This window comes from Erythranthe guttata, chromosome 6, assembly GCF_056151865.1.
Source record: "Erythranthe guttata isolate IM_541 chromosome 6, IM_541, whole genome shotgun sequence".
Classification (NCBI taxonomy): domain Eukaryota; kingdom Viridiplantae; phylum Streptophyta; class Magnoliopsida; order Lamiales; family Phrymaceae; genus Erythranthe; species Erythranthe guttata.
Window position 1 is genome coordinate 16,122,925 of NC_142538.1, and position 17,429 is coordinate 16,140,353.

The following is a 17,429-nucleotide window of genomic DNA, read 5'->3' on the forward strand; positions in this document are numbered from 1 at the left end:
ATTATGAAGAAAAAATATGGATCTCTTACCACATTTCTCTAAAATCCTCCACAAATATGGACTCCACTTGCCAAATGCACATTTTTATCACTTGAAATGCTAATTTCAGTGGGGTGGAAATCAAATTGTAACGGGATCAGAATTAGCCTTTTGCGAAGATATCAATTTATTTTCCGTTTTGATTGAAAAAGGAATCTAAAAATCAGTTCTAAATTCAGAAACTCTTGAAATTACGAAAAAACTGGAATTTGACATTTTTCTAAAATCCTCCCCAAATATGGACTCCACTTGCCACATGCACATTTTATCACCTGAAATGCTAATTATAGCGGGGGTTTACTAGTCGCAACGGGATTTAGACAATTTTAAATTTTTAAACTTCAAAACTCTCAAAATTTGAGCTACTCTCAAACATTTGAAACCAATTTAAACTCTTGGCATTCAATTTGGCACTTGCAACTTGCAATTTATGGTAATGTTTATCAATTTATGTACGATGTAGGTAACAAATCGTTGTTTAACGTTAGATTTTAGGGATTTAGAGTTTGAAAGAAAAAAGAACTAGGGGGAATTAGTGCTCTAGAGCACAAAGTTTGTGCTTGGATTTAGTGTTGTACAACACGAAACATATTTTCATGTTGTAGAGCAGATATTGTTTTTTTTAGTTTCGAGTTGTAGAACATGAAACTTGTGAGTTTAAAAAAAGTTTGCGAAAATGAAATACGAAAAACGAATTTTTACCTCAAAATTGGAATCCTAACATTATCGAATCGTGTTTCACGATTTACGAAATTTCAAAGTAAAGAGAATTTGGAATTTTTTGAAGAATTTGAAAATAATAACAAAAATCCCGTTGGGACCTGGTACTATGCTGCTGCGAATAGCAAGTCCCTTTATCATCTTTATCAAATGGGTTCCACTTAAATTAATAACCTCATTTAAATTGTAATTTCTCCCGATCTCAACCCAATTGAATTAATTCATAGCGGTTTAACACTATTCGACTACTCAAATTAAAATATACTCAAATGGGGAAATTTGTTCATCTCTCAAAGTCGGTCCTGATTTACTAAATTATAAAAAATAATGGCTATGTTTGGTAACGTTTTCAAATTCTTTTCACACTTTCCCCAAAATGAAAATTATCTTTTTTTTGAAGAAGAAGAGAAATATTATTAGGCGATGTTCGCCAAAATCAATGGAAGGATATCACCTTCAATACAATCATGGCCAAATTGTTTAGCAATAGCATGGGCCATATGGTTACCCGAACGCTCAACAAAAGTAAATCGACATAAACTAAAATAACTTGCAAGAGATAAACAATCATCTATGTAAGCCCCAAATGAAGACGTGGAGTTTCTTTTGTCCCGCAGCACCGTCATCACCTGGAGATTATCACCTTCGATCACAACCTTCTCCCATCCCATTGCCCTAACTTTAGATATTGCTCGTAAGACAGCATGAGCCTCACCATTAACAGCATGGGGACGCCCGTTAATCTTAAAAGCTCCCCACCATAGACATTGCCCTCTTGTATCACGAGCTACGCACCCTATAGAATAGTAGTTCACTCCTTTCGGAAAAGCCGCATCAACATTAATTTTCACCACACCATGCTCAGGCGGTTGCCAATGTGACGGATGCGAAAAGGGACGACCTAAGACGGGATTATGTTGGCCCTGCTTATAATTCCCCAAGAAAGATTTACACCAACTTATTACCTCTCCATTCAGCATACCCTCTTCACCATGAGATTCACGATTCCATAATTCCCATAATTTCCACATTATAACAACTGCTAGACAAAAATCATCAAGGCCCACCTTCTGGTGGAGATAATCTACCCACTGCCAATTGGTCATTAATACATCCATAGAGAGGCAACAAAATGGATGGACCTGCCAAATGGCTTCTGTACTGCTACATGAGGATATAATGTGGAGGAAAGACTCAGACTCTGCACCACACTTGCGGCAACTAGGGTCCACCTCGATTTTTCTTCGGAATAGCTCCAACTTGGTGGGGAGAATATTGGAGCACACTCTCCAAAGAAAAATCTGAACTTTCGGGGGACGTTAAGCTTCCAAATCATTTTCCAGTTAAATTTGATAACTCCACTAGTCGACGACGAGTCCAACCACCCATAATGAGTCGCCCCGGTGATTGATGAAAGAACATGATGGTAGCAAGAACGTACTGTGAACTTTCTGTCATTTGTAAATCGCCACACCCAACGATCTTCTGCAAGTACGCTGCCGATAGGGACCTCGAGAATGCGTTCTTTGTCCACGGACCAAAGATATTTATCAATACAGCCTATGTCCCATGAGTGTGAGGTTGGGTCCATAAGATCCGACACCTTATCCGGGAAGGGAGAGTGGATCGGTCTATTAGTAACGACCTTGAGTTGACCATTATCCAAGAGCCACGGATCCGCCCAAACAGAAGTCGATTGACCATTTCCGATTCTCTTCCGCATCCCAGACCATACATAATCCCGAACCAACCAAATACTCCGCCACGTAGCGGAGGGTCGCCCACCAAGATCAGCCGAAAGAAACTCACCACTGGGAAAGTATTTCGCTTTCATAATTCGAGTCAACAAAAGATTAGGCTGAGTCATTAACCTCCACGCTTGTTTTGAGAGCATAGCTATATTGAAGCTCAACAAATCACGAAATCCGAGCCCGTCTGAATCTTTAGTCGTGCACATCTTTTTCCAAGCAATCCACGCCATTTTCCGCGTCTTTCCGTTCCCCCACCAGTACCGCTGAATTGCCATATCCATTTCCCGAATGAGCCCACGAGGAAGCAGAAAACAACCCATGATGTAAGACGGAATAGCTTGAAGGACCGCCTTGATTAAAACTTCTTTGCCAGCCTGTGAAAGATTTTTCTCACCCCACCCGTTAATTTTCGCCCAGATTCGGTCCCGAAGAAAGCCAAAAATTTCCTTCTTTGTTTTTCCCATTGACGCCGGCATCCCCAAATACCTATTATGCCTCTCTACAACCTCGAAGCCAAGAATGCTGTGGATAGCATCCGTTGTAGCAACATTGGTTGAAGGACTAAATGTCATCGTCGACTTTTCGTAATTAATTTCTTGCCCAGATGCCCTAGCGTATTTATTCAAAATTTCCTTCAATGTAGTCGCCCCCACCTCGGTTGCTTTGCAGAAGATGAGAATGTCATATGCGAAACAAAGATTGGAGACTATCGGAGCTGAAGGTGCAACTTTAATTCCTTGTAATTCGCTTTCTCTACACGCATGTTGAATCATGGAAATAAGACCCTCTGCGCAGCAAATGAAAAGATATGGTGATAGAGGATCGCCTTGGCGAAGACCTCTCGACGCAAGAAGGGATCCGAACTGCGATGCATTAAACAGAAAAGCATATGAGACAGTTGTAACACACATCATAGTAATTTCAACAAAGTGGTGAGGGAGGCCAAAACGACATAAAATTCTTTTCAAAAAAGACCATTCAATCCGATCGTAAGCTTTACTAATGTCCAACTTAATTGCCATATAATTCGTTTTACCACTAGATTTTGATTTTATATAGTGATTAATCTCATAAGCTACTAAAACATTATCAGAAATAAGTCTGGAAGGAACAAAAGCTGATTGTGTAGGAGAGATCAAGCGACCAAGGATAGATTTAAGACGATTGGCAAGGACCTTTGAGCCGAATTTATACACAACATTACATAAGCTAATGGGTCTATATTCAGTCATTTTCTCTGGATTTTTGACCTTAGGAATTAAAACAATGAAAGTGGAATTAAGGGCAGGAGGAAGTTTTTTATTGTTCAAAAAATCCAAGACACAAGTTAAGACATCAGAGCCTAGAATATGCCAATATTTAGTATAGAATAAACCAGGCATGCCATCGGGGCCGGGGGATTTGAGGGGAGCCATCTGAGAAATGGCTCGAATTACCTCGTCAGCAGAAAATGGTTTGGAAAGATTGTGGTAGTCATCTTCGGACACTCTCCCCTCTATGTGCTCCAACACCTCGTCAATGTCGACATCCCTTGGCTGGGTGGATGCAAAAATCTGCTCGAAATACTCCGAGACAACACGTTCAATATTCCCAATATTCTCCTACCAACAGCCCGAATTATCTCGAATCCTGTGAACCAAATTTCTCTTGTTACTGGCTGTAGCTTTGGCATGAAAAAATTTCGTATTGCGATCACCTTCCCGAATCCACTGAACCCTACTCCTTTGACGCCAATACATATCATTCTCCTCATAGAGCCTCTCCAGCTCAGTCTTAAGAGTTCTTATTTCCCTCGCCTTATCTTTTGATCTCTCACCACATTGAAGCTCATTAATTTTTTTATGGATGAGTTCAATTTTCCTTCTAGGCTGGTGAATTGTGTCCTTACTCCATGCAATTAAAGCCACTCGACAATCATCATTTTTTTGAAGCAGGTCTTCTATAAAATCTGAAAATTATCTTTTTACACTATTTTCAAAAACTTTCCCCAAAACAAATTCAAATATTTCTCTCTCTAACAAACATGATTTGACCGCTACAGTGAAACTTGTCTACACTAAAATACAAAATTAAATCACTTTATCTTTTAAATTCTTCTTCCAAAATACATTTTCCCAACAACTTTCAGACATGATTTGACTTGCTACAGTACAAATTATCTCCTCTCAAAACACAAACAAACTTTATTTTATTTCTAAATTTTTCTCCCAAAACACCTTTCTCCAGAATAAAATGGAAACAGAAGCCCAAAAGCTTACCAAACATAGCCAATAATTTATTAGTAAAGTATTTAAACTTTATCATAACTAAATTTATTGATTAAAATAAATAATTCATTTTTAACATACACATACAATTTTGTCACCATACTAAAATTAGAAAGAAGAAAAAACTCAACCACCATACGGAAAGAGCAGAGAAACGGCATAACAAATCTTAGCAAGTTCAATCAAGTCATCGTTCCTCTTCGTCATCGGCGACGCGCCGCCGAGATCCTTCTGGCAGGCGCGTGCTTGATCTTCGACGTTAACGGAGGCTTTATCGAACCCGTAATAGCTTTCCGAATCCAAATTTTGCAGCATATCATGGAAAAGTGTCCGATTCGCCTCCTCGTAGTAAGCCCTACATTTTCTCAGACCTTTCAATTCGCCGGATTCTCCGCCGCCGGAAGCTTCAATTGATTTTATTTTTGAGGCGATGTATGTTTGGGTACTGGTGGTGTTGAGGTAGGTTTTGCCGAATACTATGTAGGCGAGGACGACGCGGTCGGCGTCGGCGGCGCGTGGGTCGGAGAAGACGACGGCGCGGCAGAAGTTGGGGTTTGTGGTGTTTTTGCAGACTTGGGTGGCTAGGTCTAACTTTCCGGCGGCGGCGGAGGGGAATGGTGGGGAAGGTAGGAAAGTGAAGACCACGGCGGCGAGGGTGATGTAGAGCGGAAGTCGCCGGAAAATGCCCATAATATATATATATATTTATTATTTTATTTTATATAGTTTTTTGGTTGATAATACAGAGTAATAGACAATAGTGCTTATTTATATATTTATTTTCAACTTTTTTCTTTTTTTATAATATGTAATTGAGAATGGAATTGCATATCTTATCGCAGGATTACAAGAAAACTTTTAAGAATTCAATTTAAATGCATTAATTTCACATTAATGATAAAACTTTGACTTTGGTTAAAAATTATATGTGGTTACAAAAATCTTGGACCAATACAATTTTTTTTTAATGGATTATAAATGACTTTTCTGAATTTTTTTAATTTTTTTCGAAAGTAAAAAATGGGTTTCAATTTTCGTCTCAAAAAACTCGGAATGCAAAAATTCTTATCGGTTTTGGAATCGGCGAAATTTAGGAAATTACATTAGTCTATAATCTCTTGTTCCAAACTCGGACGTAATAACATGGGAGCAGCTTTGCTTCCCTAAAACCGAAGATGGGCTCGGTTTCCGCTCCCTAAGAGATATGCAAAATATTTTGGTCGGTAAATTGGCGTGGAAAGTGATGGAGGGCAACTCTCTTTGGGCGCGTTTTTCGAGAGCAAATTACGGGAGCAATTTTGGTAGTGATATTCATATTAGTTAAACTCGCGAGATACAACGATATATATTGCGAGACGGTACGGTCCCAATCAAAACGATACAACTCATAATACTGCGATATATATCGCGAGACGGTACGATCCCAATCAAAACGATACAACTCATAATATGTATCGGCTATGCATAAATATCGGTAAATATCACGAGATATCGTATCGTATCGCCATATCACGGTACGATATTTATGATATTAGCCAAAATATAAATTAAAAAAAAAAAAAAAAAACGAAATATTCACATAACCCGGGCCTGAAAAAACGGATTTCAATATTATTTAATGTTTTTCTTACATATATTAGATCCAGGAAATTTAAATGCCAAGTTTGATATTGATCAGAGAAAATACGGAAAAGCCAAAGTTGGAGTTGATGAAGTTTAAGAGATTGATGAATATGAGGATGAAGACACTCGTTTTAAAACGGTGGATGAAAAATATTTAAGTGACATTTATCTTGAAGATTATGAATAATAGATTAGCTTTTAGAAATTATGGATTCAAATTTGAACTTTGTTGATTTTATTTTATGACCAATTATGACTTTTGTCCTATTTTATGAGCAATATTAAAATTTGATATATAAGTATAGGAATGAGTGATTTGACTTTAAAATATTAAATTTTACATGTTTATAGTATTTTTATTACGTATATATGTATATATATATATATATATATATATATATATATATATATATATATATATATATATATATATATATATATATATATATATATATATATATTATTAATTTTAATAGTTAGTTAAATATCTTACCATACGATACAATACGCCGATATTTTCCGATTGGATAACCATGAACTGATATTCCCTTCCATGCCTCTCCTCTGTTGGCGCGGGGTGCACTCGCACTTTACAACTTTGAGCCAACATAGTCGATGGATTGTAGGAAAAGGGAATATCACGAGAAGAAGCACGGAAAATGGATCAAATGGCATCCTCCTACCAGAATCAACGTGGACGGGTCTCGTAGAGGCGATGAGTGCTCGGGTGGAGGCATTATCCGGTCTCATGCAGGCCCAGTTATTTACGGTTTTTCTCAATATTTCGGTCATGGGTCTCTTCTTTTGGATGAAGCTTTAGCCATCTTTGAAGGCTTAACCATCTGCCACGAATTGGGAGTGGAACAGTCTATACTGGAATCAGACTCAAAGATTGTGGTTGATATGATAAACGAAAACATAGGGGTTGGATGGGAGCTTCATTACGTGATCAATGGAATTCGTAAGTTCCTCTCGGCGTATAGGCGCGTGGAGCATATTTATCGAGAGGGAAATCAAGTGGCAGACGGTTTGGCCAAGTGGTCTCTAAGGCGCTCTTCCTAGTAGGATTCGGCATTTAATTTTAATGGATAATCTAGGACTTTATACTTTTCGTCATCGCTGTAAATATGGGTACTCTTTTCCTTGTTATAGGCCGACAAGGTTTTTAACGAGGCCACATGTGCCTTCATGGAATAAAAAGTGCAATTTTGGCCCCAAAAAAATAATAAATGGATATAATAGAAATTTTCACAATATTTTTCTATATTTTTTTAAATTTCGCAGGAAAATGGAAGAAAATCCAAAAGAGAGTTCGACAAAAACCAATAAATAAAAAACACATGTAGGAATAACAAATTGAAACATATATTTTCTTATGAGGAAAAATGCAACATAAAGTTTCTGATACCAATTAATATTTTCCGAGGTTTTAATTACTTGACCCTTGATATTTATATGTTTCATAATAAAATATAACATAAGTTATATTATGGAATTACAAAATATATCATAAAATTATATTATATATTACAAAACCCATAAAAATATTCGGAACTAAAATCGGATTGGAAATTGGAATTTCCGGTATTTTTATATACCATTCCAATTCCGTTTCAAATTCAAAGAAATCGGAAATCAAAACTGTAGAAATCAGAATGAAAAATATAGTACCAACTTCGGATATTTTTGGATCGCAATTGGCGAAATTTGGAAATTCTATTCCAATTTTCACCCCTAATTATATATGAAGAAAATTGGTATTTACCATTTCAAATAAAATTCCATCGGCATGAGAACATTCGTATTTACTATTTTAAATAAAATCCCATCGGTATGAGAACATTCGTATTTATGATTTTAAACAAAATTCCATCAGCCAAAAAGATGAGCCTCGATTTACTATTTTTGTAGATAGTGGTTCGCTTATTGAACTCTCGATCGAAAGCACGCTCGCAAGAAATTTGGACTGATATATACTCTCAATCTCATTTGCGCAGCGTACTTTTACGTGGGAACGAACATTAATGAATATAATCGGTGTACTTCAATCAATGTGGTATAAAATAAAGCTACGCGTAGAAGGGAATAAATATCAAAGGCTAAAACTGGAAATGAGCCTCATTTGGTAGCAACTTGATGAATTGAAGGACTACTTTTGCAACATTTGAAGCAGCAAGAGACCCAAACAATCTAACGGTGTTATGACCATTTTGCCCTCCGGCTAAGTCAGACAGACCGCGAAAAATAATCGTCGGGTACCCGTTCGATAAACTAGTCTGCAAAACAACATTCATAAACAAAACATTGATATTATTATTTAACCCTTATAACTATGCAAATAAATAATAGATAATAAATATATAAACTTCTGAAATTCAAGATTCATGATGTTTGGAATCCAAACTCAGCTAAACATTATTTATTTATTTTTTTAAAAACAAAAAAAGAAGAAAAGAAGATAGAGGAACTTGCCATTAGTACTGCAGAACTCTCCATATCAGCCGACGAAACCCCGAAATTTAGGAAAAGGAAATTTCTGTAAGATGCATTGTCGACGAATGTGTTGGCCGTTGACCCTCTCAGCCCAATTACAACTTTCGGGTCTGTATCAAGGCACAGGCTAGAGTTCACACATCGTTCCAATTTCATCCCCTATATGTACGTAGTCATAAATTCAAAATTTTATTCAAGGGTGTCGAAATTTAATACAGTAAAATATATTAAATAAATTTTAATAATCATATGATTTGTTTGAACGAAGAGGTATGTTAACATTTTATTCCAATACAATACGATAATGGGAAAAATTACATTTTTTCGTATCTCAAGTTTACCTGGATTTCACATTTGGTCCCCTTGTGCACGAAAAAACATATTAATTAGTTTCTCATGTTTCAACAGTTTAACACTTTTGGTCATTTTCCGTCAATTTACCATTTATCCGTCAGTTAAGGCAGTGACGGCACATGCTTGATTCCGTTAGGTACTAACAGAAAATTGACCGAATGACCAAAAGTGTTTAAGAATTTGAAATATGAGGGACTAAATCTGTTTTTCTTTTTAACGAAGAGGACCAAATGTAAAATCGAGGTAAACCGAAGGGACGACAAGTCTATTTTTCTCATACGATAATAATAGTGATAACTAATTTTGTGTTCATTAAGAAATTCGGGACTCAATTTATGGATTAAAGTTGACCAAATTCAGAAATTCGATTCCAATTTATGGTCTCCTAATGGGTAGAAATGACAAAACTAACCTGGAGTGTGGTAGCTAATTGAAGCCAATTGTTGGTGACTTGAAACCACAGCATAAGTTGAGCAGAATTAGGCTCTCCTCCCTCCGAGTAAAACTGCTCCGCCCTATACCCGATCCTCCCTAACGAGTTATACCCTCCGTTCGGTACATTATAGTTTTCGATATTTAGTTCCGCAACGTCGTTTTCTGGGATTGTCTCGTTCGATTTCTGTCCGAATCAAAATCAAGAAAATTATTGAACTTTTTTTCGGATGAATATTTTCATCAAATCCAAATGCAACCCCGAAAGAATTTCGATTTTGGAAATTACCAGCCAATCCCACAAGCCAGTGTTGGCAAATTCCTTAGGAATGGTAACATCTCCAATGCACAATGAACTGTTTGTATTTCCAGATATTCCAAAGTGTATCACTCCTTTTATGTTGAATATATCCACCATTTGTTGTGTTGCACTTGCAGCATTCACCTAATCCATTATTTTACACATAATTACATACCACTCCTCTTACTTTGGATCCTCATACAATTAAACCCTCCTACCTTTCTAAAATTACATACCCCTTATTAATAATAGGGTAAATTACGGCGAGTGGGGAAGCCAGTGTAGGGCAGGGGGCATGGCCCCCCTTCAAATTTTATTTTTTTATGATACTAATAGTTTTTTTGCATGTGCATTGTCCTCCTATAATAAATGGATCTAACAAGTAGGATAAAGAAGTTACGAATTGTGACTTCAAATTAGGGGCAAATCCACCATTGGGAAGTGACGGACTCAAGCCATCCTGAATTGTAAAAGCCTCCACTGTATTACGCCTTTATATCTATTAAGTCCACCAAATTTTTATTATTTAGTGCACCTAATGTCCAAATAAATGCACAACAAAAAAGTACTAAGTTCTTCTTTTCCTATCTTCGGGTTTTTTAAAAAAAAAAATCGAATATTTTTTTCAAGGGCGCTGCCCCAAACTCCCAAAAAATTAATTCTACCATATAGCAACATCTTACATACATCAGTGTTGGAACAATCATTGTTTTCATTAAGTTTTTTACGTTATATTTTAATGCATATTCGCCCCCCAGTGATGAAATCCCGACTTTGCCACTGATTACGGCCAACCCCCTGAGGTAAGGTCAAATTATGAAAAGAACCCCTCTTGTTTGGGAAATTACAATCACCACGTTAACTATGTATTGTCTTACACGTACACCCTTAAGGTGTCAAATTTACCTACCGAATGAGGGGTTTTCGTAAGATAATACACAGGGTGATTGTAATTACCCAAACATGAGGGGCTTTTTCGTAATTTAATCTTACAACCGGAGGTGGCCGTAATTTAGTCTTCATAAGATTTTGTATTCACCAACAACCCTTGTATCAACTCTAATTGTAAGAGAACTCCCCCATGTTATATTAGTCAGCAAAATCCCCCCTGTAATTCAATTTCATTAAGCTATATAAGTCCAAGTTTTGTCACAATTGCAATAAACCTCCCCCAAAGTTAGTTAAAATACACACTTAACCCCACAAGATTTGCCCAAAATAGTAAGATAATAATGCATTTTATTGCAAATTTGCAAGGCAGGAAAATGTATAAATTTTGAGAAATTACCATTCCAACCCCACATCTCACATAAATGACTTTCTTGTCCTCTACCATCCCCACTCGAAATCGCCTGCCTGTAAAAAAAAGTCAGACCAAGTGTGTGTAATAATTAATACCAATAATCTGAGCAAAAAACAACTGTGTGTGTGTGTGTAATAATAATAATGAATTAATTTAACTTGCCTGAAAGATCGACATATGGAAATTTGGAGTCGTTAATGAAAGGAGCGGAAGAAAAGAAAGCATTTTCTTCAGTGGGGAAAACTGTAATTAGAGCAAGATAAGGGCCTCTTCCGTTAATCTCCCTTATTATCGCTAAAGATTTCTCTCTCTCCAATGGAAATGCCGACACAGTTAACAGAAAATGAAGAAGAAGAAGGAGAAGACAGTGTTTTGTAGACATTATTAATTAATAATTGTAACTAATTTGTTTATTGGTTCCTTTTTTCTTGCAAGTTTGGTTTTTACAGATGAATGAATTACAAGGTTAATTACATTTTTGCCCCTTCAGATATTGGATATGCAACACTTACATATGGTCCGAAAATTGGAAGAATCGGATCGAAATTAATAATTGCGGAGAAGTTGAAAAAACAAAATCGAAAGTGAAAATTTGTATTCCTATTTTGTTCAAAAAGAAATTGGGGAGTCGGGAATTCGGAAATTGAATTAAAAAAACGTTTGTTCGGAAATCGGAATTTTTCGGACTGGAATAGGAGGAATTTGAAAAATTCATATAAAAATATATAATGATATTAAATATTATGAGTATAATTTTCGGAAACTAAAATCTGATGCGAATTGAATTTCATATATATTTCAATGGTAATCCAAAAAAAATTGAAAATTGGAATTTCTCACTGGGATTGCAAATATTGTTCAAAAATTGGATTTTATTTTTTATTTTTTATCGAAAGCACCGGAAATTAAAAATTTCGTTCCAGTTTTCACCCTTACATACCCTTCCACACCATTAAGTTCCTAACAATGTTAATAATGAAACGTGTCCGACAGGTATCCTCGAGTGTCCGATAACAAAACATGTCCGAAACGCGAAAACGTTAAGAAGTTGAAATTTCCGTGCTGCAGATCGCATCATATATAATGATCAAATTAAATTCCAAAGAATTTTTACAACAAACAAGACAACCTGACTAATTATGATCAATTAGAGAATGGCATAAACAACTGCAATGATTAATTTAAATAAACCAAATTCTCTTACACTTTTCCTTTCAGTTTACAAACTTCCAATATCAAAAGACAATGATCATAATAAACTAAATAGAGTAATCAATCACTGCTATAAACAAATAAAAATGATGTCAAAATGAAATTCTAAAATTAAAAAAATAAACAATAGTAAAAAATCTGTGAGGCGAATCGAAAGGATATTCTGCGAGGGCCCACTAATGTAGCTTGAATGAATTTTAGTTTGTTCTACCGCTTTTTGTTATGTCCAAAGAATGTTATATAAATCACAGACCAATTTTTTTACCGATTCTGAAGGGCCTCGATTGCCTTCTTCCACTGCGTTGCTCTTTGTTTTGCGTCCTCGAACGACATAACTTTTTTCGGCTGTTCCAAGAAAATGTTTAATCACATAAATAAGCAACTATCAATAATGCAAGATATATAAAATTAAAGGGTAAAATAATGGAGGGCATAAAACGTAATATGAGGGAAGCGAGAGGGACTCACAGTGCAAATCTTGAAATTTGAGGGGCTTGTAACTTGAATGTTAAGATCGCTAGGGTTGTCGGACCATATAATATTACCCTTGACCACTAATTTCGAGGGGTCGAGATAAATTAATTTGGGTTTATTAGTGAGGATGAGCTGTACTTTCTTGTTTGTCAGTTTCTGCAGTTTCTTCACCATGGATATCATAAGTATCGATTCCCCTGGCTCCAAAAATTGTTGCCTGTTCAAATGTAATAAAATTAACAAATAAAAGAATAATAATAAAAATTACCCAAAAATACACGAATATTTAATAATATGATTAGTCATTTGACCGTAATTTGTTTATATTTGAGTTCTCCCTTTTGAAGCAAGTCGTAAGTGATGCAAAATATAATTGATTAAAAAAATTCTATTATAAAAAATATTTCATAACTACCTAAATGATACAAAATAATCAAAAAACCTTTGAAATTGACAACTTTCGGCGAACAAAGGAAAACGATGAAGCACGAGAAAGAAACAAATTAATTTATAATTAAAAAAGTTGAAGGGGTATAAGTTGTAAAAAGCACTTACCATTTTGAATCAAACGAATCGATTGACGCGAGCCTAGTGATGCTACCAGTTTCAGAAGGAGATGCACTGCCTACACCGACATTTGTATCATTTGTTTTTACTGAACTATCTCCAATATGCGAAGGGTTCCATGTCGAATCTTGGTCATCACTTCCAGTTGACTCAGCCTGGAGAATGGTCGTAAAAGACGAAATTGAAAACGTATAGAATTTTTCTACAGGCCATTCCCGTTTTTTTTTTCTTTCTTTTCTCTATTTGTCGATCATTGAAAAGTTCATCAAGATACCCCAAGGGACAAACATTTACACGGCCGAAAAAATTAAAAATTAAATTTACATGCTATCTATCTTGCATAAGTTCTTATTTTGTCAATGTTCTTTATAAAAAGTGAGATCAAGAAAGGGAATAAATAACAATAAGGCAAATTACGGCAACCCCCTGAGATAAGGTCAAATTACGAAAAAAAAACCTTCATGTTTGGATAATTACAACCAACCCCCTCCCTCAACTATTAATTTTATTACACGTTCATCCTTATGTTAAATTCAACAGAATCTTCTACATTCCATGAAATGTTATCTAGTTTGTACTCGTTTTATTCAAAACAGTTTCTAATGCACCACAATCTGATATTTACAAGTCAAGAGACACATCTTGTGATCTATCTTGTTTCAAAATGTGGAGCTTGAATAGAGTAAAACAGGTACAAATTGGAGAATATATACATAATCCAGAAGATTCCACTAAATTTGACACCACGAGAGTGGATTTGTAAAAAGATTCATAGTTGAGGGGTGGTTGTAATTACCCAAACATGAGGGGCTTTTTCGTAATTTGACTTTACCTCAGGGGATGGCGGTTATTTACCCATACTAATAATAATAATTATTATAAATAAAAAAATTCTTACTCTTGGGTCTAAAGCTAGTTTTGGTGGGGTCCCTTTCCTCAAATTCGTCCAATCAATTCCCTTAAAAAAAGGGTGGCTTTTGAGAGAAACGTATCCTTCGCGCCCTGCACCTGGTCTCCTACTAGGATCAATGTCCTAAATCAAACATTAATCAAAGTCGGTAAGAAGATTAATACATTTTGTAGCAAGTTAAATGAAAACCCAAAACCAATTCGAGCTTTAAACACAAACAGTAAATTAGAGCTTTAATTAAAGGTAATCAAGACTTACCAATAATTTATCGATCAAATCTCGAGCTTCTGCTGAAAAGTAATTCGGAAATCTAATATCTCTTGCAATAATTCTTTGGAAAATAAGCCACTCGCTAGCATCTTTGAATGGAGAAGTCCCCGAAAGCATTTGGTACAACGTGCATCCGAGCGCCCAAAGATCGTTCCTGTTTTTCAAATGAATTAAAAAAAATTGCTATCGTGGAAGAAACTAATACAAAGTTTGTCAACCCCAAAACAAAGAGAAGGGTACAACAGTCATTACCCAAAAGTTGCTGGGGATGAATTTAGAACTTCCGGTGGCACATAAGCGGCTGTCCCCACAAAGGTACACGCCTTATCATCTGAACATATATTTAAAAAGAAGGAACAGAAATTATTATCAATTGCAAACTAAGAGTAAATAACGAAAAAGCCCTTCGTAAATTATTATCAATTGCAAGCTTATATCTAATTCCCTTGAAGCATAATGAAAATATTAAGGGTGAGTCAATAATGAACCTCCCCTTCTTCAAAATAAAATACAGTAGAACCTCAATAAATTAATAACCTCGTTTAATTGATATTTTTCACCGTCCCAACTAGAGGTCAACGAGTTAAAAATTATATCCTTAAATTAATATTTCGCTAAATTAATAGAATTTGTCTGGTCCGGACTGTATTAATTTATAAATTAATTTATGGGGGTTTAACTGTAGTAATGAAAAAACCCCTTAAGGTAAGGCCAAATTACAAAAAAGCCCTTCTACTTGTATAACCACAAATATTTTTCGTAATTTAGCTTTATCTCAAGGGGGTGATTGTAATTAACACAACTATTAAAGACCTACCTGATGCTGCGTTCGGAAGGACTGTTATTCGACTATCTTGCATAGGCTTAACACTACCAAAATCAGCAATCTTGATATGTCCATCTTCACTAAGCAGCAGATTCTCTGGCTGCCATTCGGAAAACTATTAGCATTACTTCAAATAAAAAAAAAATTAATAATAATAATATAAAAATTTGCGAAGTTACAAAAATACCTTAATATCCCGATGTATCAAGCCCATGCTATGGATATATTCAAGAGCATCAACAACTTCAGCTGCATAGAAACGAGCATCGTCCTCATTCAAACGGCCTTTCTGCATTCACAAAATCAACTACACACGTCACCAAAAAAAGATACTAGGAATATACCTAAAACTTTATATTTTGATTTTTCAAGTTACGACTGGAATATGATTCGATAAAATCTAGAAACTGCAAAAACGGTAAATACTAGAAGTCCAAATAAAATAGCAGAATATCGAAAAATATAATGTGGTATGAACAATGTTTTAAATAACTCGTATTTACGACGGCAGCGAAGGAAACACGCTTCTAAAATTTTAGACTTACACTCGTTATTTGATCGAAGAGTTCTCCGCCTTCACAAGATTCAAGCGCCATATCTTCGGAACACATGATTGAACATCGGAACGTCAAATTACCATCATACCCCCGACACGTCAACCGAAATAACTGAAAGAAAATAGGGTTTGATGCAAGAAGCAATACTACTTACAGAGTGAGAAAGAATCTTGAAACGTAAAGAACAATCGAACCACACCGGGATGGTCTAACTGGTCCAACACTATACGCTCCAATTTTACGTATGCCGTTTTGTTTTCCTTAGTGATGAACTTTTTATCCATGATTTTCATCGCATAAACGATTCCGGTGTCTTTCTTCTTCGCCCTCACAACCTGTTAAGCGACGGAATCGAATTGAAATACGAGCTTTTCACGACGTCGAAAACAGTAAAAACTACTACGGGGAAACAAAACCGTATTCGGTTACAGTAAACACCTATACGAGATAATAGTTCGATTTATCGAAGCGGATTCGCACCATTCATCACATTCTAACATGAAGCATAACTAAATTAAATAAATCAAAATCTCGCCCAATTCAAAATCGAAAACCTAAATTAAAAAATTGAAAAAAAGAGGGGTAAGAAGATTGATGGATGATGACCTTAGAATAAGAACCAACGCCGTAAATCTTGCCCAATTCAAAATCATCGATGCTGAAATTCTCCTGCGGTGCCCTAAAAGCAAAGCTCTTAGATCTGTCAGGAAATCCATTATTATTTTTATTATTATTATTATTATTTTTATTATCATCATTCGACGAAGAACTGTTGCTCTGCATCCTCAATTTGGAATCGAATTCCTTCTCCATTTTATCAATTGATCCTCCTCCTCCTCCTTCGCCCATCAATGCCAACATTATTTTCTCCGAAATTCTCTTACATCCAGAAAAAAAATAATTAAATAGAAAAAAAAAAAGTAACGCACACAGATTTGTATCTATTGTAAATCTGACTGTATATATCGACGACACTGTGTATTTTGTATTTTCTCCTTTTACAGCTTCTCTCTCTCTCTCTCTCACTGAAAAAAAAAAAAAATCTTGGAATAAGGGTTGGTTGGATTTAATTTTTTATTTTGTATTTTTCACAGAGCCCGATGAAAGGGGGAAGTGAAGACCGTTGAATAGCAGAAAACATATTTAGATCAGACTATATGTAATGTGTGTGTGTGTGTGTGTGTGTATATATTCCTTCTTTTCTCTGTTTCAGACAACCCATCTGATAAAAGAGACACCCAGAAAAGCAAATGATTCCTTACACAAATTTTTATTTGAATGAATAATAATAATAATATGATTTTGTATATATATAAAAGAAAGAAAATGT

The 17,429-nt window shown here is 35.6% G+C and overlaps 3 protein-coding genes across 4 annotated transcripts; all 3 read right to left on the minus strand.

Moving 5' to 3' along the window:
- Positions 1-4,903: 4,903 nt before the first annotated feature.
- Positions 4,904-5,467, minus strand: LOC105957268 (uncharacterized). Its single transcript, XM_012981202.2, has one exon. It carries the CDS (start codon positions 5,465-5,467, stop codon positions 4,904-4,906), a length of 564 nt encoding a protein of 187 aa, XP_012836656.2.
- Positions 5,468-8,402: 2,935 nt separating this feature from the next.
- Positions 8,403-11,815, minus strand: LOC105957300 (bark storage protein A). Of its 2 annotated transcripts, none has more exons than XM_012981232.2 (6): positions 11,446-11,815; positions 11,269-11,336; positions 9,969-10,124; positions 9,660-9,866; positions 8,873-9,052; positions 8,403-8,676 (listed from the first exon to the last, which is right to left on the minus strand). In XM_012981232.2, the coding sequence occupies exons 1-6, from the start codon at positions 11,663-11,665 to the stop codon at positions 8,500-8,502; spliced, it is 1,008 nt and encodes a 335-aa protein (XP_012836686.2). In that variant the 5' UTR covers positions 11,666-11,815; the 3' UTR covers positions 8,403-8,499. The 2 variants fall into 2 exon arrangements, with proteins under 2 accessions (XP_012836686.2, XP_088676084.1); XM_088819958.1 differs by having other exon boundaries at positions 11,269-11,332; positions 11,442-11,680.
- A 628-nt stretch (positions 11,816-12,443) lies between these two features.
- LOC105957313 (3-phosphoinositide-dependent protein kinase 2) lies at positions 12,444-17,429 on the minus strand. The gene is made up of 11 exons (XM_012981243.2): positions 16,706-17,429; positions 16,254-16,434; positions 16,088-16,140; positions 15,730-15,831; positions 15,534-15,642; positions 14,969-15,047; positions 14,705-14,870; positions 14,435-14,569; positions 13,525-13,691; positions 12,964-13,186; positions 12,444-12,840 (listed from the first exon to the last, which is right to left on the minus strand). Exons 1-11 carry the CDS (start codon positions 16,958-16,960, stop codon positions 12,757-12,759), a joined length of 1,554 nt encoding a protein of 517 aa, XP_012836697.1. The 5' UTR covers positions 16,961-17,429; the 3' UTR covers positions 12,444-12,756.

What these genes read in the sequence shown, in the direction of transcription:
- LOC105957268 (XM_012981202.2), bottom strand. Translation starts at nt 5,467, where the DNA reads ATGGGCATTTTCCGGCGACTTCCGCTCTACATCACCCTCGCCGCCGTG.
- LOC105957300 (XM_012981232.2), bottom strand. Translation starts at nt 11,665, where the DNA reads ATGTCTACAAAACACTGTCTTCTCCTTCTTCTTCTTCATTTTCTGTTA. An exon ending in TGAGATGTGGGGTTGGAATG is followed by an intron (nt 10,125 to 11,268) that starts GTAATTTCTCAA and finishes ATAATGGATTAG; the next exon opens with GTGAATGCTGCAAGTGCAAC. An exon ending in CTGGCTTGTGGGATTGGCTG is followed by an intron (nt 9,867 to 9,968) that starts GTAATTTCCAAA and finishes TGATTCGGACAG; the next exon opens with AAATCGAACGAGACAATCCC.
- LOC105957313 (XM_012981243.2), bottom strand. Translation starts at nt 16,960, where the DNA reads ATGTTGGCATTGATGGGCGAAGGAGGAGGAGGAGGATCAATTGATAAA. An exon ending in GCGTTGGTTCTTATTCTAAG is followed by an intron (nt 16,435 to 16,705) that starts GTCATCATCCAT and finishes GTCGCTTAACAG; the next exon opens with GTTGTGAGGGCGAAGAAGAA. An exon ending in ATTTGATCGATAAATTATTG is followed by an intron (nt 14,570 to 14,704) that starts GTAAGTCTTGAT and finishes TGTTTGATTTAG; the next exon opens with GACATTGATCCTAGTAGGAG.